At 40.3% G+C, this 20,035-nt stretch overlaps 5 protein-coding genes and 1 non-coding gene across 6 annotated transcripts; 5 read left to right on the top strand and 1 right to left on the bottom strand.

The window, feature by feature from the left end:
- Positions 1 to 2,605: 2,605 nt before the first annotated feature.
- AtWU_10801 (uncharacterized protein) lies at positions 2,606 to 3,136 on the top strand (the record flags this gene model as incomplete). The annotated part of the gene is made up of 2 exons (XM_035505904.1): positions 2,606 to 2,911; positions 2,969 to 3,136. The coding sequence occupies 2 exons, from the start codon at positions 2,606 to 2,608 to the stop codon at positions 3,134 to 3,136; spliced, it is 474 nt and encodes a 157-aa protein (XP_035361797.1).
- A 6,690-nt stretch (positions 3,137 to 9,826) lies between these two features.
- AtWU_10800 (histidine kinase-, DNA gyrase B-, and HSP90-like ATPase family protein) lies at positions 9,827 to 10,224 on the top strand (the record flags this gene model as incomplete). Its single annotated transcript, XM_035505903.1, has 2 exons — positions 9,827 to 9,838; positions 9,892 to 10,224. 2 exons carry the CDS (start codon positions 9,827 to 9,829, stop codon positions 10,222 to 10,224), a joined length of 345 nt encoding a protein of 114 aa, XP_035361796.1.
- A 583-nt stretch (positions 10,225 to 10,807) lies between these two features.
- Positions 10,808 to 10,880, top strand: AtWU_t258. The gene has a single exon. It is a non-coding gene; the product is annotated as a tRNA-Phe (tRNA).
- Positions 10,881 to 11,894: 1,014 nt separating this feature from the next.
- On the top strand, positions 11,895 to 12,955 carry AtWU_10799 (short-chain dehydrogenase/reductase family protein; the record flags this gene model as incomplete). The annotated part of the gene is made up of 2 exons (XM_035505902.1): positions 11,895 to 12,781; positions 12,844 to 12,955. 2 exons carry the CDS (start codon positions 11,895 to 11,897, stop codon positions 12,953 to 12,955), a joined length of 999 nt encoding a protein of 332 aa, XP_035361795.1.
- An 873-nt stretch (positions 12,956 to 13,828) lies between these two features.
- Positions 13,829 to 15,587, top strand: AtWU_10798 (cytochrome P450; the record flags this gene model as incomplete). The annotated part of the gene is made up of 4 exons (XM_035505901.1): positions 13,829 to 13,931; positions 14,029 to 14,092; positions 14,141 to 14,719; positions 14,795 to 15,587. 4 exons carry the CDS (start codon positions 13,829 to 13,831, stop codon positions 15,585 to 15,587), a joined length of 1,539 nt encoding a protein of 512 aa, XP_035361794.1.
- A 748-nt stretch (positions 15,588 to 16,335) lies between these two features.
- AtWU_10797 (Zn(II)2Cys6 transcription factor) lies at positions 16,336 to 19,192 on the bottom strand (the record flags this gene model as incomplete). Its single annotated transcript, XM_035505900.1, has 4 exons — positions 16,336 to 16,673; positions 16,731 to 17,122; positions 17,188 to 18,383; positions 18,461 to 19,192. 4 exons carry the CDS (start codon positions 19,190 to 19,192, stop codon positions 16,336 to 16,338), a joined length of 2,658 nt encoding a protein of 885 aa, XP_035361793.1.
- Between the last annotated feature and the right edge of the window lie 843 nt (positions 19,193 to 20,035).

Raw genomic sequence — 20,035 nt, 5'->3', positions numbered from 1 at the left:
TTCATGTGATGATACGGCTATAATATATGTCTTTCGGAAAGGTGGCAAAGATATCGATAAGGTGTCTTTTAATCAGACACGCTACGGATCAGGGCTTAGCACCTAAGGAGTAGTTTTCATCAACTTATAGTTGTCCTTTGATACATATTTCAGAGAGTCCAGGCCGTCGACAAAAGGCACATTGCAACAGAAATTACTCGTATTCATCCAAAATTGGTAGCCGAGGGCCACGCAAGCTAATGTAGTGAGGGAGTGAGTATAAAGTATTTAATATTCAACTCCTTGTCTTCGTTTCGGATAACAAAGGATTCATAGCTCCTCGACTAGAGTGATCGTTGGATTATCCCAAACGAACTCCCGGAGCTAGAACTTGGTATCATGGGTGCAGGATCTGATATCTCAACCATCCATTAGACCCAATATCCTGGAAATATGTGATAAAAGCCCCTTCGTTGACGTTGACGTGTGAAAGGACGAACTGAAAGCATAAGGACGAGAAGTTTCTTCTGCTAACAAGGGGCCTTTTTAGTAAAACATGGAATCCCTGCTACTATTATGCATGGAACTCCAAGCCGACCCTCGCATTGCGGAGTGCCCTACAAACCGGCCAGAGGAAGGAATGTACGTCGACTGGTAACTACGTCAATTCAGTGATTAACAGACCAACCAGCCTAATAGACACGAAGAAGATCATGTAGCCGTGTCTGCAGGATGTCTACTAGTTAGCCAGTAGCGTTAAAGCTGTGTTACGTACATGACCAACCAGTGTGGTCGAGGGATAGCATTTGTTATACTGTTAATGAGAATAAGCAATGGAGGCCTCAACGATATGCAGGCCAGAAGCTACTTGGTGGTGGTGGAGGCGTCTAAAAAGCCGTTGAAGGGCGTACCCATTCTTGGATGTCTATTGGGTTTTCGTCACGTCTTCTGGCTCAGACGTATGACTTCCTCCTTATTCGCTCTATAAATCATCGCTTTGCTTCAAAGTGGCAGATGTATGAGGTGTGAGTAAGTGAGATAACATTACTGCTACAAAGAAATACGGGGGCATTTCTTCATTGAATCAGTTTATGCATCATCTTCACTCCAGCTCGTATTCCCTGATGGTGTGGGCAAGCAAGGTAACCCCTAATGATTACGATGGATCTTCAACACCTGCATCCAGAGAGGTGTCGAGCGCAACCGAAAGAATCTATAGTCTAACTCACAAATGGCCCACAAATGCATAGAGGATACACAAAGATCTGCTTCGTAGCTCACAGCGGTTTTTGAACCACGAGAGAACCAAGCATGAAAAGCGGGGCAACTATCCTGTCACGTCGCCTTTCACCGACAATCACTACGACTTTGAGAGGGAAGGTCTGAAGTTAGCTCGAAAGGTTGCATGCCGAGTGATCCGGTAAAGATACGCTTTTTGCGCTAGAAACTTTCAACGCAAGACTTTCAGTCAAAAGGTAGGGAAAGGGAAATTAACGATGCCCGATCATCCTATTCTGCAGCCATACTATGAGCTTAGTGCAGAATGCACGACGCCCCGATAGAGCTACAAAACATCAAGCATTCGTGAATGCAAACTGGTGCACCCGACAGGAACGACGATCTACTTCAAAGAGGTCTTGTTATGACATGAATGATGGCCCATGGTCATTACCTCCGGGATCCCGAATGAATTGAGATTTGGGGATCGTTTTTGGTAGAACCCCAGTCTGGGCATAGCGGCTATAGCCGACTCAAGCTAAAGCACAGGATCGAGAGGGGGGATCGGCGTTTCATAGCATTATAAGCTGTATCCGCTAGACTGTATACAGCGCAGAGACCTACGTGACCCTCACATTTTAGAATTCCCAATCAGATTTGTAATTCATATTGCTAATCCTGACAATTAGTTCTCTGCGGGACGCTACCGAGCAAAACCTGTGACCAGATGCACCTGTTCTACTGCCCTGAAAGAGATACTCCGAGCCGATGCCTTGTATTCGCACAATACCTGCAGGCGAATAACTAGCGCGCAATTGGATATGGGCTGATTGGCCGATGCATTAATTTGCCAGACGCTAGCAGGGCTGATTGAGCTGTACAGGGAGCTCCTGCTCATGCACGCGTTCAAGATGTGATTGGAGATTGCAGCATGCTGTGGGTTTGGGGGGACATGGAGACCGACATTTTCACCATTTTGGGAAGGCGACCTTCAAAGCTACAATACTTCATGGCTCCATCACTTTGGTTATTATGAGACCGAGAAATTCGATGAGAATTAATATTTTCATAGAAAACAAGAGCCAACATGGACAGAAACAAAATATGACAGCTAACAAAGGTTTCAGCGCTCTTGGGTGATGATCAGCGGCGGTTAGATCCGCGAGATCTGCAATTATAGTGGAAACTGTAAGGATAAAATCACATAGCCATGGTCAGGATTTTGGTTCGGCGATCCGAGGGACATGCCTCGGTCAGCACTAAAACATACAAGCTGCAATATTCAGAGATCAGGCATATTAGGCGCAAATCTTCTAGTTATGAATTGTGACGCAACGCCGCTCATCGTTTGATTCCGCCAGATCAATCAATCCCTCATCACAACACCGCCTTGTCCATTACCTTCACCATGCGATTCCTACAAACCGCCCTTGTGGCTGCAAGCATTGCTCTATATTCACCTACCCTGGCCCAAGAGTTGTCCGGTCAGGGGTACATTCAGGTGGCCTCTGAAAATGGAGTGGAGTATCTTGGATGCCTCACCAATAGCGGTCAGTGGGACCTTTCTGCCTGTGCTGCGGTCACAGCCCGTGGAGGGGGTCAGCTGGTTACCCAACAAGGAAACTACTACACTCTCACCGAATCGTTAGACATCACTGTGACTCCGGACGCTGGAGCTGCCAAATACTGGTCTAGCACGGGCTACAATGCTCTTGTAAGTAAATGGGTAATTCACACAACAAGGCTTGGATACTAATAATCTCCCGTACAGGGTGAGCCAAGCAAACTTGAGGCCGATGGTGGTGTTGAACACAATGGGGGAGGCGGCCCGTATTGGTATGCGGCCGCTGAGCCTACCCAAGGCACCCCCGTTACCCTGAGTGCGGAAGAATCGGATGGGGCCCAGCGTGTAATTCTCGTCTGGAGGTCCAGCTATTAGAGGATTTGCTCACGGGGCGTGTATATCTAGTCTATTCTACTTTTTTACCTGCAAAAGCTGGTCAGAGAAAGTTGCCAGACCTGTTTCAGAATCTGGTAAAATTGAGGCGGAATGCGCAATGGCATCTCATGAGGGCTTCTTGATTTCTATGTGTAATCGACCCTCCAACTGCGGGCGTCAGCTTAACCCTTCTTTGTATATAGCATGTCAGACCTGCCATTCTATATGCTAAGTATACGCTGCAGTTGCTCTGGTCTCTTTTTGGGGCATCATGTCCACTGGTCCCGGCAAAAGGACAGGCTACCGTGCCTGTAACTCTATACACTTCGATCTGGTGATAGCCAGGGACTCTGAATAGCCACGAATTTCACTATGTACAGTGTGTACAATATCGCATGTAATGGGCCTAGAGCCTAAATTGTAGTATGAAATTGAGGCTCACAAAGTCATCCAATGGAGTTACACAGCATTACGGGAAAGATTTTCTGGGGCCGGGATCTTTCCGGGGCATTCGTCTCTGGAGTTGTCAATGGTTGGTCAAACAAACTGAACCTGTGTGTCCTTTCAGTCGAGTGCCAGATGCGTTGATTACTTGGCCCAGAGGAATGTCTAACGTGAATGAGCTTCTTAATCAAAAAATGGGTCCTGTGTCTTAGCATGTCTTTGTATTCATTATATATTATGTTGAGGCATTCATGTAGGCTAGTCACGTGCTGCGCTCAGACCTCCCACACAAAGCACCTCTACACATTACTTTATTTTACTCTTTCCTAGATAGCTCAATTCAACTAACTCTTTTACTTCATTCATTTATTTGTTTCATTACTTTTATTGCTTACTATAAAATATATCTTAAGAAATTATAAGTCTGGCCTCTATACTATGAAACTATTCAGGACTTACTACAGCTAGCTGCTTGCTGTTAAATAAGATATTCTATTATAAAATATTTATCTTGATAAATCTAATAAATCTAATTAGATTATTTACACATATTAAAAAAATATATTATATAAAACTACTTATCTACCTGCTTATGCCAAGCATGTTAAATAAATAAAATAATATATAAAATTAGATATAATATATTATTCAAGAATCTCTCCCTGGAAGGGGAGGTGGTAATAATAATAAAATTATAAGTAAATAAATTATCTAAATAAATTCCTGATAGTATTCCAGGATTACTGATCTTACTAAAAAAATATATAAATTTCTTAAAATAAGATTTCTAAGTTAAATAAATACTTAAGAATATCAGTCTATTAGACTTGATTAATAAGAGTTTTTCTAAATCTAATAATAAGTATCTAAAATTTAAGATATAGCAGATTTATTTAAGAATTATCTAGTTATAATTAATTTAAAATTTATCAGATAAGATACTAGATTTATTTATAGATTTTACTGATATAAAAAAATATATTAATAATATATATTAAGTACTTTAAAAAATTATTCTTAGATATAATATTATATTATAGCAAAATATTATACATAACCTGTTTAATATAAAGTAATCTTTATATATTATAATAATTAAATTTATTAATAACTTCTAATCTAACTTTACTCTTAGTAGAATCCTGTAATATAAAATACCTGTTTTTATAATAATATTTATATTTTTATAAAAGATACAAACAGACATACCTGTATAAGTAATCTTAGTAAAAAATAAGATATTAGAAAACTTAGATATAATCTGTAGTAATAGTAAATTTTATACTATTTATAGAAATATAAAGAAATAGTATAGTAAAATCAGTAAGTTAAAGATAATAATTACTATAAAAAAAAATTAAAGCTTATTTAATAAACTACCTGTTATTAAGAAAGAGTAAAAAAAAATTATATATTTAATAAAAAATATTTCTTATGAAAAATATACTATTAAAATAAAAAAAATAATATTTAAGTGTATTAACAGAGCCTGTAACTATTATAAATATATTAATTATAATTAAATAAAATATTAATATATTAATACAGCCTCATGCTTAAGATAATAAAAATTATATATTCTAAATATCTAGTTCTTCAGAGAAAAGTATAATAATTATAAAAAAGAAAAATCAGATTTAAATTTAAATATTAATAATTTTAAAAAGACAGTGGCAGCAGTATCTATAAAGTAAATTATAAAAATATTTATTTAATATATTACTCTGCATGAAACAGAGTCAGATAATAAAAATTTAAATATTTTAAATTTTTTAAGAATAGTAGTTAGAAGTACTGCTAACTACTTATTATACTAGATTTATAATATAAATAATTTCTAATATCTTATATCTGATTATACCTTACTAAATTACTATCATGATCTAGATATTTTTAGTTTTTATAAATATAATATTTCTGATAGAGGAATTAGTATTATTAAATTAATTAACTATTAAATCTTATTTTTATTTATAAATAATAAATATATTAAGATCTAGATTAAGATATTTTATTAATTAAATTTTATTTATAGTCTTCTCTCTGCAGACCTCTTATAAAAGAATTTTAAAATATATATAAATATTAAGAATCTGACCCTACGCAGGAAAAAGAATAATAAAATAATAGATATTTATAAATAAATAAAAATATACTTTTTATATATACTCAGGATATAAGATTAATTTTTATTATAGTTAATCTCCTGCTATTATACTAGTAATATAAATATATAAGATTCTGTAAGATTATCTTTATTATAAAGAATTAATAAATTAAACTTGAACACCGCAAGAATCTTTATTATAATATATATTTATTAGAGAAAGTAAAGTATTTAATATCAAGAAATCTTATTTTAAAAATATTTAATCTTATATAACTCTGGCATATGGATATGCAGTAAATCATTCTAATAAATTATAAAAAATTTAAATATTTTCTGGTAATAGTAAATAATATTATATAATTAATCAGAATAGTTATATTAAAATAAAAAAATAATATCTCTACAGAGCTGATTTAGATAAATAATAAATATAAAAATATAGTTAGCAGATATATTACTTTATAGTATTTTAATAAAAACTGTAAATTTAATAGATTCAAAAAATAGATATACCACGAAAATTAAGGAATTTATATTATAATATCAGTATTTAGAATATCTGAAGCTAACAGACTTATTAAATATTATAATAATTTATTTAATTAGATAAGTAGAATTATAATATTTAATTCAGGTCTGTCTTTAATTCTCTAGCTATTTATTATTAAATTTATTATATAAATTTTTAACTGTCTAGTCTCTGTAAAAAATAAAATTAAAAAAATATTTATTTATTTATACAGATTATTCTATAATTTTCTAAATCTTGATATCTTACTTGAGTTTTTATATATATTTAAATACTACTGTTATTAATATATACCTGTAAAAGACTATATTATCTTTAGAAAAATAAATTCTTGTACTGATACTAATTACTTTATCAGATTTAATAAAAATTATAATTATATATATCTTATTTAATATCCTGCTTTAAATAAGATTAAAAAATTAAAAAATATAATATTCTATAAAGAATATATATATAAAGATAACTGTAAAGATCCTGATAAAATAATTATATTTATTTTTAAAAATCTGATTATACTTACAGGAAGTATCTTGATTATATTTAATAAAATAATTTTATAAAATATAAAATATATAATTAATAATATTAAGACCCTCCCTGAGCAGAATAATAATATTAATTTTATATATAAAAGAATAGAAATTATATTTATATTAATTAAATCTACTGAACCTGCCCTTCCTGCCCTGCTTATATCTATTAATCTAATTTACTTAATCAAGAATTTCTGTGATTATGAAGTATTATCTATTAAATATATAAAATATAATTTCTGATTTATTAAATTTAAATCTTTTATTATTATAATCACACTGCCACAGTAATTATAAAAATAATAAAAAGAAAAAGCTTTTTATAGTTAAGAAATAAATAAATAATTATACTAGAATAGAAATCTGATTTATTTTTTCTGTTTATTCTTAAATAATATAAAATTAATATATTAAATATTTATACAGAAGCCATCTTATCTCTATTTATTTTATATTAGAAAAAAGCCATGACTATATAAATTAATAAAATTAAGTTAATAAATACTTATAAAATAATTAACTAACCTACCAGTGCTTGTGTAATCCCAGATAAATAAATATTTAATCTAAAAATTAATACAAAGAATATTATTATATAATTTTATACTTACTAAATAATTTACAGTAATTATTAGATATTTAATATTAATTATACTGAATTCTTTGTCCTGATAATAAGTAAGATTATTCTTAAAATATTTATAACTAATATAGTACTGAAAAATCTTTACTAGAAATAATATAATATTATCTCTGTTTATCTACACATGTAAATAAAAGATAAATAAATTTATATAAAATAATTAACTAATTTCTATAAAAATCTCTCTGAATATATATATTTATTTAAAATAATACTTTATAAATTATAGTAGGCGGTGTACCTGTAATACTATATTTTTAATAAAAAATTATAAAAAGTTAGCTTTAAACCCCTGCCGGAGAATCTGTATATATATAAAAATAATAATATATAATTTATTATTTATATAAATAACTCTGTTATTACTAGTTCTAAGCAGACAGATCTAATCTTAATAAAATATTATCTAAATAAAATATTCAGATTCAAAGAACTAGATAAACTGAAAATTTTATTTAATTATAATATTCTCTATAATTATAAGACAGGCAGTATCTTACTTAGATAATTTATTTATATAAAGAAATATTTTATTATTATTAAAATATAATTCTGCTCAGGTGTTGCCATCTTTATAATATTTATTTATATAAAAATAAATTATACTGAAATATTAATAGAAGAGATTAATATTAATAAATATCAAAGTCTTGTAAACAGATTGAACTGGCTAATTATTAAAATAAAATTTAATCTATATTTTATTATATTTTACTTATAAAAATATATATATACTTTTATTACAGCAAACATGAAAGCACTAAAAAATATATATAAATATTTATATAATATTATCTTCTATGGGATTACCCTGGCGGCTGATTATATTAAAAAAATTAAGATTTATATAAATACTACTCATACTAATTATAAGAATAATAAATTAATAAAAGAATAGATTATATTTTATACAGATAATTTTATTATCTAGTTATTTAATAAATAAAGCATTATTATATTCTTCTTTATTATTATAGAATATTATGTGTATAATACTGTTATTAAAAATATTCTATATATTAAAAAACTAGTACAGATATTTAATTTTAAGATATTAGATAATAATAAGATACCTCTATTCAGTAATACTGCTAATTTATTATAGATTTTTAATTATAATATCTATATACAGTTTACTAGGTGGCTAGATAACTATTACTTATTTATAATAAATCTTATTAAAATAGATATTATATTAATTTAATATATTATAAATATTAATAATTCTGTAGACAGCTTTACCAAAGTACTAGATCAGGAAAAGTTTTATATTTTTTATAATTTTTTAAAAATAACCTGATTGGCTATCCCCCCTCAGTATCCTAGATATAATACTTAATATATAAAAGATTATTTATCTAAAAAATATTTATAGCTTTATTTAATACTTCTTCGCATGCTCCTTTGCCTAGGAGGCTGTATTAAAATATTTATATAAGCTAGTTATATGCTATACTCAGACCTCCTATACAAAGTATCTCTACGCGTTGCTTTGTTTCGCTCTTTCCTAGATAGCTCAATTCAACTGACTCTTTTGCTCCATTCGTTCGTTCGTTTCGTTGCTTTCATTGCTTGCTGTAGAGCGCGCCTCAAGATATTATCGTCTACGTAAATTGCCATAAGTAGTTCTCCTGGGCAAGCTGTGTCCTCGTTGGATAACGTAACACTTTTCAATAGTATTGGAACACTTCTGACCCAAGTTCATAAAATGAGCATCTTGAAGTGCGAAATAAAATAACAATAAAAGCTAAGTGAAAGCAGGGTGACTTACGCAGGTCTCGCGTAGCTGGAGGACCCACTCTTTTAGTGCGGAGTCTTGTGGAATCATCTTATCTTCGGCCTATCAGAAGCCTTCATATTCTCTAAGGGTATGGCCGAAATACCCATCAGTCTTCAGAAAATAAAGCCTATGATATCTGCAGATCTTGGCTTTAGATCTAAGTAGCAAGAATGTAATATTCTTGATACTTTATCTCTTGGCTTAATTTCTTACCCTCAAATTCTTTTCACCCTAAATCCGATTTCAAGGGTTTTTTCTCGAACCTCCGTACTTCCACGGGTTTACGTAAAAGAATCAGCCAGTGGGGACATCGCAAACATCGCGCCTTTTAGCAAGAATAGAAGGGCGAGGAATACGAGGAGGCTTGCTTGGCAATTTATCGGAGATAGGAACAGTCGAAGCCTCGAAGGAGTAGACTTCCTGGTTAGGAATATGGATCTGATAAGATCTAGCTGAGTGGTGAAAGACGCATCAGCCCTGTCTTGGCATTCGGTCCTACTTCGTAGGAGCTTGTAAAGATAGATATGACCTCCTCTATCCAACCGCAACTATAAAGTCGCGATGCTTCCCTGCATCATGGCAGACCAACACATCATCTTCTTACACTTCAACGATCATTGAGACCTAAAACACCGAATCTCATTCAATATGCAGTTCAAGGTTAATAACATCCTTTTCCTCCGATGTCCGATAATCCAGTCTGACCATGCCAGATCCTTGCGCTTTCCGCTTTTGTGGCCACTGCTGCTGCCACCATTGACGTCGCCTTCAGCGGCTACTACTATGCCGACTGCGTCTCCCCCAGCATTGAGGCCGCCAACGTCATCTCTGGTGCCTGTGGGCCTGCCAACGGCCTCCCTCTCAAATCTTTCTCCGCGCGCATCTACTCCGGCTCCTGCGATGCTGGCACATCGCCTATCTTGAAGATGTACACCTCTACTGGCTGCACCGATGAGTCATTGTACGGCGAATACAACATCACCAGCGATACTCAATGCTTCGCGGTGGATGCAACATTCCTGAGCAATGAGGTTGTTTGTGAGTAATGGGATTATAGTGAGCAAGATGCTCTTTAAATGTATTTACTTTTCCAATAAAAGTACGAAGTTGAAAGTTCTATGCACCCTCCGCCACGACGAGGATATCTGCCAAATCCATTCTGACTGTGGAGGACGATGTGGTAGTCTACATAATGTGAATGTGGAGTTAGTTTATTGACTCGAGTAGGAGACCGGTAGGCCGTAGCTCTATGAAGGGGTGCAATTAATCCACCATATGGAACGGGAAGAAGAAGCTTCTCAATAAAGTTTACATGAGGTGATTAAATACGAGGCAGTTATGAAGGCATGAATGTCTATTTCACGCGAAATCTATGGGATCGGATGAGCATTCCATGGCAGCGTGTTCATGACTATTATCCATTGAGTTCAGAACGGGTCATAAGCAGAAGAAGTGATACCATGGGAATTATTGGGCGTAAAGAACATACTGAAAACCTATGAAATCGTAATCTATAATACCGATTTTGTATTACTGGATGTCATGCTGTCTTTAAAGCGTTAAGCAAGATAGAGTACGTTGGGTAGCAACAATAGATGTCACATACATGTATAATATGACGTAATCAATGGGGCAATGGCGCATCTGGGAGCGCGTCAGACTGAAGATCTGGAGGTGGCCGGTTCAAGCCCGGCTTGCCCCATTCCCTTTTTGAACTCTTTTTTCAATCTTCGTTTTTGCTTTCCTAATAGAGCTCTACGTAGTTTCTGATTATATCTTCATAAGTGAGCAAAACCATTTGTACACAGCAGACTCAGGTAACAGCTAGATAGGCATGGAAAAATATGTTGATGAGCCAAACTCTCATCCGATGGCTCGGGTTGATGTTGCTACAGAGCCTCGTCGTCTGAACTTGAAATATATTCTAACACAAGCTCGTACCACCCACACCTTTATTGCCTTGAGTCATATGGCGTTCTTACAGCGTCTTACAATGCCACCGTCTTCTCCGTCACATGGAATACTCTCATGTCGGGACTCGAGCCTGAACATGATAATTTTTTATTATTTGTATCAGTAGAATTCTCCCAGATGATAGAAGAGATGGATGGAGCTGGAACGAATTCGCCATAATGCATACACTAGATAGGTTACATACTTTCCACACTTGGAAATTTACTTCGTAACAGTGTGGTTTACGGAAATACTACATGTTGAGGATAGGTCGAAATGCAGTATCACCCGTCAGAATGCGAGAATGTGATGAAGCAAATGGAACCCATATCTTTCCTTTTGTCCCTTTTGGGCCGAGTTGGGCCGAACTCGAACTGTACTGTAAAGCGAAATGACAAACCGATCGTCGGACGAGATCCATATGAGCCCGTGTCACTTTGCCGTTTTGGGACATTCGTCGGCCGAATGCTGAGTCATGCATAGCTGACTCAGCTATAGTTTGTCAGCCCTGCAGTGCCAACTGACATGTAATTGGTGATTCTGCCAGCGATATTAACAATCTTCAGTCCCAGCTGGGTCTCCTTTCGGGGGCAGCTGTGATATCCTTTTGTCCATTTAAAATCTATCTTTTTGGTGGTTCCTCTTCTTCCAATTGTTCTCGTGTGATCTCGCTTTCGGCTTTACCATATACTCTTTGCTCGTTGCATCCAATTATTATCTTGTATCCGTCCTAGGGCTACTACCGGCCGTCACTACAACCACGATGGTCAAGTTCTTTCAGCCACAGCCAAAGATCGATCCCTTGCCTACAGGAATTGACCTTACTGGGAAGACCGCGGTTATCACTGGTGCCACTGCAGGTCTGGGTCTTGAAGTCACCAAGCAGCTTTTGCGCTTGCGCCTCTCCACCGCCATCCTCGCCGTGCGCAATGTCTCCAAAGGCGAGGCCTGCATCGAATCGTTGCTGCAGGACCGCGGCATTCAAACCGACAACCCCAAGCCCACAATCAAGGTTATGGAGCTTGACATGGATCGCTATGATAGCGTGCAGCAATTCGCTAAAACTCTCCGCGAAGAGGTTCCGGTGGTTGATCTCCTCATCCTTAATGCGGGAGTTGCTTCTTTAAACTTCGAACGTAGCCCAAGTGGCCACGAGAGGGTGACGCAGGTGAACTACTGCTCTAACATGCTGCTGGTTGCCGAGCTTCTTCCTCACCTGGAAGCCGGTGCGGAGCAGACCGGCTCCCCTGCCCGGATCAGCTGGGTAGGCAGTCGCTCGCACGAGTCACCCAGTTTCGAGAAAAAGGCCCCCATTGAAGCCGACGAGGGGGTTTTGGAGCATATGGACAAGAAAGAAGCCTTTGCTCCTTTTCAACGGTATAGTGACACTAAGTTACTCTGTGTGCTGTTCATGTACAGCTTGGCTCCGCGCCTGGACCCCAAAAAGGTCATCATTAATATGATGTGTCCGGGTATGGTAAACACTGGGATGAGTAACATGCTTCCACTGCACCTGCGCTTGATTATCAACGTCATCAAGGCTATTCGCGCCCGACCCGTTGAGGTAGGGGGTTGGGTTATCCTGAACGCTGCGCTCGTAGCAGGCCCAGAGTCCCATGGGAAGTTTCTGGCGGATAAGGTCATCACCGAGTAAGTCCTGCTTCTGCTTAGTCTACCATAGGCTTCACCACCTGATTTTAATTCTCTTTCAGTAAACCTGCAATCGTTACCTCTCCAATGGGCCAGGAGATTCAAACCAAGCTTTGGGAAGAAACAGTCACCGAACTGAGCAAGTTGACCACTCTTCCTCCCCAGTTTCACTAGACTGAACTGGTTAACATTCCACGACGTCGCACCATGTTGCTGCTGCTTGTTGGAAACCCTTTTGATACCACTTTGCCTCCTTGGAACCTCTTCCTGTTTCTTTCTTCCCCACGACAGTTGCCGTGGTTTTTGTATCTTCCCGTGTCTCTGCCATTCGCCGACCAGTACGAGTGGTACTGTAATGTTCATTATCGCGGCGGAACATTGTCTATCCTTGTGACACGCGCAGCAAATCTTCTCTTTGAAGCTAGATTGAATAACGCAACCCAGAAACTTTACGAGTAAGCAAGAAACTTTTATTTTGATACGATTTTGTGGCAATGAATGGAACATGCAGTCACTGGTGAAGGAGAGACGGGTTTGCGAAGAGAGGACATGTCTTATACGGCGGTGATTTTCCCTGTGCATCGATGGCTACTATCAACAAATACCTGCGGATGATGGATGTGATCTCGACTAATGACGGGGAGGTGCCAAAGGACATTGCAGGAGGTTTGGCCCTGAAACCTTTTTCGCGATTCCGAATGCCGACTGACTTCTGACGTGTCGCGAAGAACAAGATTGATGTCTTTTTTCGGTCTGCTTATTGCTTCCCATTGGTTTGTCCAATCTCTAGTCTGCACTACTGTTCTGTTTTCGTATAGTGATTACTTAATAGCTAAACATAATCTCTGTTTGTGAATCATTATATTGCTTTTTCTAATTGTCTACCTATTGTCTTTTTCTTCTTTTTTCTTGGCCGATCGAACGGGCTGGTAATAGGCACAGACAACCGCCCCCCGCCCACTTATTTTTATCCCTTTCATTTCACCTCAGCAGTGATGAGCAGACATTCAAACTTGTTGAATCAATGCTTAGTTATTCTTCAGCAGAATGGCGCTTGTTCATCTGACTGCATTAGCCACATGTGCGCTTTTGCTGGTAGTTCTCCGCGCCACCTTCAATAGTTGGAGACTACAGCGAAAGCTACCGCCTGGTATGTGCTGACATATGTGGAACTCCTACCACCATTCCATAAACCCTGATAATAGCAATCATAATATACACACGTACAAGAGTCTAATGTGAGACAGGTCCCCCCGGTGCCCCGTTCATTGGGAGCATTCTCCAATTACCCAAAGTTCGCGCGCATCTCAAGTATGCATCAATTTTGGAAAAGGCAAAGCAGTAGCTGACAGGAAACAGATTCACAGAGTGGACCAGGACATATGGAGGCTTATACGGCTTCCATATTGGTCCAGCGACAGCCGCAGTGGTTACGAATCGTGCTCTGGTCAAGGAGCTCTTCGACAAACGGAGCGCGCTGTACAGTTCACGTCCAACTTCACATGTTGGACAAAACATCATCACTGGCGGTGACCATCTCCTAGTCATGGACTATAGCGACAATTGGCGTCTATTCCGCAAAACCATAAATCAGCATTTCTCGGCTTCCATGTGCGAAAAGACGCATGTCCGCCTGCTGGAGGCCGAGCATACACAGATGATGCGCGACTTTCTCCTACATCCCGAGAAGCATATGTTGCATACGAAGCGCACAACTAATAGCATTATAATGAGTTTGCTTTTCGGTATTCGTACTCCGTCTTGGGACACACCACAAATGCAAGACCTATATGAGATAATGGAGCTCTGGTCCCAAATCATGGAGACAGGTGCTACCCCACCAGTGGACATATTTCCTTGGCTGCATTGGGTGCCACAGCAGTGGTTTGGCCACTGGGTTGATCGCTCACAGGCGGTGGCACGTGGTATGAAGCGGCTGTATGGTTCGTTCCACCGACGGGCCATCGAGGCGCGTCGTAGAGCAGAGAGCGCCTCCCAGTATTGAGCCCGCAGCTTCCTCGACGACGTCCTTGATCTGCAAGAGAAGCTTGGTCTTACGGATAACCAGGTCGACTTCTTGGGTGGTGTTATGATGGAGGGAGGCTCGGATACCGGTTCCACAATGCTTCTGGTCATGATCCAAGCGTTGGCGCTCCATCCTGAGATTCAAACGCGAGCACAAGCTGAGCTCGATGCAGTCTGTGGAGAATACCGATCCCCAACCTGGGAGGACTTTCCTCGTCTGCCTTACATTAACATGGTTGTCAAAGAAACAATGCGCTGGCGACCCGTCACACCCTTGGCCTTTCCACACGCTCTCAGCAAGGATGACTGGGTGAATGACTACTTCCTCCCAAAGGGAACCGCCGTCTTTCTGAACGTCTGGGGCTTACATCATGACGAAAATGTCTTTCCAAACCCCGACCAGTTTGACCCTTCGCGGTTTGAGGGCCGGTATAAGCTGGCATTTGAATATGCCGCTTCCTCCGAGTACATGCAGCGTGATCATTATATCTACGGTGCCGGACGACGTCTGTGTCCAGGGATTCATCTGTCCGAACGTAACATGTTCCTTGGTGCTGCAAAGCTTCTTTGGGCATTCAATTTCGAGCCGGCGCGGGATGAAAAGGGCAATCCCATCCCCATCGACGCAGACCCGACCACCAGCTACACCGAAGGTTTCCTGGTCTGCCCGCGACCGTATAAATGCAATGTTGCGCCACGATGTTCGGCTCATGCGGATACAATTCTCAGAGAATTTACTTGGGCTGAATCCGAAGTTCTTTCTCAATATGCGACGCCATAGGTTTTTCGTTCCACACTCGTGCTAGCATTCACTGAAATAGCTTCTATGAGCCTGTTCGTATTAGCTGAGGTTCCGGCTGCTACTTCTTTCTCGGTGCAGCTTTACAGCTGTAGGAGTTGCCTGGCTGACGCTTGAAGGAACGGGTGACATGGTAAGGAAAGAAGGTCTTATCCGACGTGAGGCGTAACGTAACCAGCTACTCAAGTGACTAATCTAAAGGATCTCGTCAAGATATTCCGTCCTAGTAGCTGTGTAGAAGTTCATTTCTCTATCTCGCTTTTAAGCAAGCGTCGGTTAGTCCACTTATGCAATGGGTTGAAGGTTCGTTGGGTTGATTTGCAGTAACTGACGCTGGCACGTGCAGGGGGTCAATAGAGTTGTTTCTTCTGTAAATATCAAGGATCGGACCTTCGGGCCAAAACAATTTTCTGTCGAATATATGACGAATGCGAAATACCTAGATCTTTTCGCTCTGTGTCAGCATGGCATTCTCCAAAGCTACAATCGCTAGTATGACATTCATATCCATTAGTACTTCCAGACATCATTCCAGTTCACAAGGTGCCATTGCTTAATCGCCATATAGCAGGTATAATAGTACACCGTTTACTCGATGCTCTGAATTCTTCATTTCATCGGTGTGGTAGCTTCGGCTTTACTGTTGTAGCACAAGGGAAAAGATAGATCAAATACATATACATTGAGTCCGGGGTAATTGTAAGGTGATCAATATGGTATTACCAGTCATCTAAGCACTATCCCCTTTGCCTAAAGATGACGAACGCGAGATACTTCCAATTCTATCACAAGTTAACGGTGTGGTGCGAGTGTGTTCAGATGTGCTCGGGTACCATTTGGGTCTAGCCAACGAGGATGACCAAGACTCGAAATCAGTGAGACTGGCAAGAACATCCTGATCCAGGCCACTGTCATATTCTACGGCAAATACGTTACTCGTCGGTCCAGGTCTGGTGCCCGAAGGCGTTTGGGGTGCGGTAGCCGTAGACGGGGCATATTGATTGCGGTGGTTGTGGATTGTGGATGACGAAGACGATGAATTCGGCAAAGGAAAGATGCTCTCGTTCACTGTGTCCTTCTCAGTACTCTGACTTCCAAGTTCAAGGGTGTATGGGAAAAGCCAACATTTGTTTTCGTCCAGCTTGTCAGTGATTCGGTTAGCGAATTTCATTTGTGAATCCACACGACTCTTAAGGTCAACGAGAACCTGTATAGCGAGCGGAATTCGCGCCTCTGATGAACCCTCATCACATTCCGGATTATCCGCACGAGATTCTCCCGGCGAATCTCGCGGAACTTGGTAGTATGAAATAGTGTGGTCGATAATTTCTTCGATGCAATATCGAGCCAGCACAATATCTTCTGATTCCGGAAAGCGATGTAAGTAGACGAGGATAAGAAACGCACATTGAAGAGGGCCATGATATTGATAGCAAAACCATACGTAAGGGGAGAAAGCAGGGGTTTGATAGAGCTGCAGGAACATACGCAAGTAGCTCACGCAGAGGTGTGCTACACTGGAGATACAGTGCTTGTCAATAGAGCTGTCGGACCAGATCGTGATGATATCAAGGATTCATACCTGGTCCATGCTCTACATGATTCCGGATCCGCACTGTCCGGGGCAGGTAAGAACGGCTTTTGTAGAAGTATAGCTACCTCCACTTTGAGCAAAATCAACATTATTCTTGTCCAAGCCGCGAAAACAGTAGGATGAGTGCCATCATCCTTATAAAGTGCTGGGTGTGTGATCGGAGATGCTTTGGCTAGTCGGGAGGGAATTAATCCCTGTTCAGGAATACCTTGTGAAGGAACACGGGCAATCAGTTTATCGATCTTCTGTTGAAGCTTTTTCGCCAATGTCACAAGTTCAGTAAATTCAGTCTGAGCCAGGTGTCGTCCAGTTTGCAGGCGCGAAACGATCTTTGACTGCACACGCGCTGTTTCAGCGCGCGCTATGGCGAGTATAACGGCTATGGACTGTTCCGATGGACCAGGAACTAGATCCGGGGAAAAGTGACCAGAAAAGTCACTAATATCATCATCGCATGTATCAGTTATCATGCTGACAATGTCCAGCGCCTCGGGAGCGCAACAAGGGGGTAGGCCTGTGCATATGCTAGACTGGACGTCAAGCCCAATAATATACCACCAGGCTCGACGACGGATTTCCCGATCAACGGGGCTCAATGAAGATGACCAAGTTCCTTCCCGATGCAATCCCATGCTCTGGGCAATGCAGATTGTTGTGCTGATAGAGACCATATTGCGCATTGGCCCAACATGTCGGTCCAAGAATGTTGCAGTCAGCAGCGTAGACACTAGCGTGTTCAATGTCGGGTGTTCGAGGTGTTGGCATAGAGACATACTTGTCGTACAGGCCGACTTCAAGTGGGCTATCGTCGTTTCTTTCCGCAGACTCTGCAGACTGCCGCGTGTCCAGCTGGCCGGCGGTGCAGCGCATGCGCCAGAATATAGGATGGCAAAGAGAAGGCAGAGAAAGGTTGGGTCGTCGCGGATCTTTTCTGGGGGAAGCGCCCTATCGCTATTGCGGCACCAATCCCAGAACCTGTCGTAGTCCGCCCGTAGGGTTGGGCTATGCACCAGAGGGGAAAGAGGCCACACCGCGAAGAAGAATGCATCAAGGAAGGTATCGCTCACAGGCTTCGTAGGTAGGGACCGTAATAGATTGAACATCCCCAAGGAGGATATGTGTCTGAGGGGCCGTTCTGGTGAAGCGTCACGGTTGCAGTCAAAGAAATCATCACTCATAGATTCCTGCCGGTAGCCCAATAATCAAGGTCAGTTCATGCCTGGCCGCCGGGTTTCTGCTTACATCGCTGGGCAGTACTGACTTTCCCGGCCACAAATCCCCAAAATGCTTGACCAATGTACCGCGCACGTGCTCCCCGTCGTACGCTCAGATAGTCAGAACTGATAAGATAATGGTGACTGATAGAGGCACTGGGCGCTCTAGCGGATCCTGAGACTGCAGTGGCGGCATCTTGGGAGGCACTTGGCGTTTTGCTTCTTCTTGCCCTAGCGGAGGCTTGATGGTTCTCGGGCAGCTGGATGGTCTCGTCCCAGGAAGGCACTGTCGGATTTTGCAAATCAACCTCCTGTTGGCGTGATAGTGGTGCCGGGGTGAGTATGGAGGAAGAAAGCCATTGATGAGGAACAGAGCTAGCATCGCATCTAGCTTTGGCAGAATGTCTCTGAGGAGGAGGAGCAATGAAAGAAACGTTGCCACGCGGAAGGGGAGCCTCATCGCCGAGATCTATCACATTTCCAGAGTCTTGTGTCATCCAGTGTGACCAGGTAAAACCTCCTGTTTGCTTCTCCAAATCATCGGCAGAGGATTCCTGTCCATTAGATTTATCCCCCTGGGGTACAGGAGGAGACACTTGGCGTACACGGCCAGTACACTTATCGCGGGCCATATTCTCGTAGACACAATTCTCCTTCATCCGGACACAATTGGCGCATTGCGGATGTTCGCGGCCGCAGCGAACTTTGCGACGACGGCAGACAATGCAACTCAATGATAATCGGGGCCTTTTGATCTGGCGGGGTTTAGGTGGTGGCATGGTGGTGAAAGTCGTACTGATGCAAGTAGTTGGGATGTAATAATGGTGTCCAATAAGTGTGGCGAGATATAAGGTACCTACTATTACTATAGAGAAAGGGACTACCAGCACGACGCAGCAGACAGTAGTGATTATGGCAGTACGGAACGAATAATTACTGCCACAGTCACTACTATACACTGGGATGATATAGCAAGTGTCGGTTTCTGTAGTCGATGGATAATAGCAAGGTTCGTTCTACAGCCAGCCCCACCCGCCTTGTGGCAAGTCAGAAATCGTTGCCTTGTCCAAGTGCCAGTTAGACAGGCATTGAGACAGCAGTGCGGTAAAAAGTAAAATGCAGCGAGCGGCATAGGTCGACCTGATGATGTACTGCAAGTTGTTGATCAAAACCCCGGCGTTCGCTGCTAGATTCGCCAGAGGTCTTGGTCCCGAGGGTCCAGTCTGTCGCGTCCCAAAGGGTAAGCAACGGGATCGGATTAACTCAACCAACTTGCAGTGCGGCGGGCGAGTTTGTCCGAAGCCAGTTCGATGCCCTCTGAGTTCCCGCCAATGACCTGTGTCTACTCATTACACTTTTCCCATCCCGCCCGTACTAAGCTTGACATGGGACCACGGCAAACTGCATGTATGCCACCCATTCCCTGATGATCTCTGTATTGGCATTCATCATTTCAGCGATCCTGCTCAGCCCGAGCTAGTGGATCCCTTCCCTTAATACGGAGCGCACGATTGCACTTCAAGGCTGAATCCCTCGCATGACGAGGAATTTTGCCCGTTCAGCCTTGTACTCACAGCTGAATTAACTTTGACAGTGGCTTTCACCGGTCGGGTATCCTTCTG

This window comes from Aspergillus tubingensis (genome assembly GCF_013340325.1).
Source record: "Aspergillus tubingensis WU-2223L DNA, scaffold_14, whole genome shotgun sequence".
Lineage (NCBI taxonomy): Eukaryota > Fungi > Ascomycota > Eurotiomycetes > Eurotiales > Aspergillaceae > Aspergillus > Aspergillus tubingensis.
Note: the sequence above shows the minus strand (reverse complement) of the source record. Positions and strands in the feature narration are given on the sequence as shown.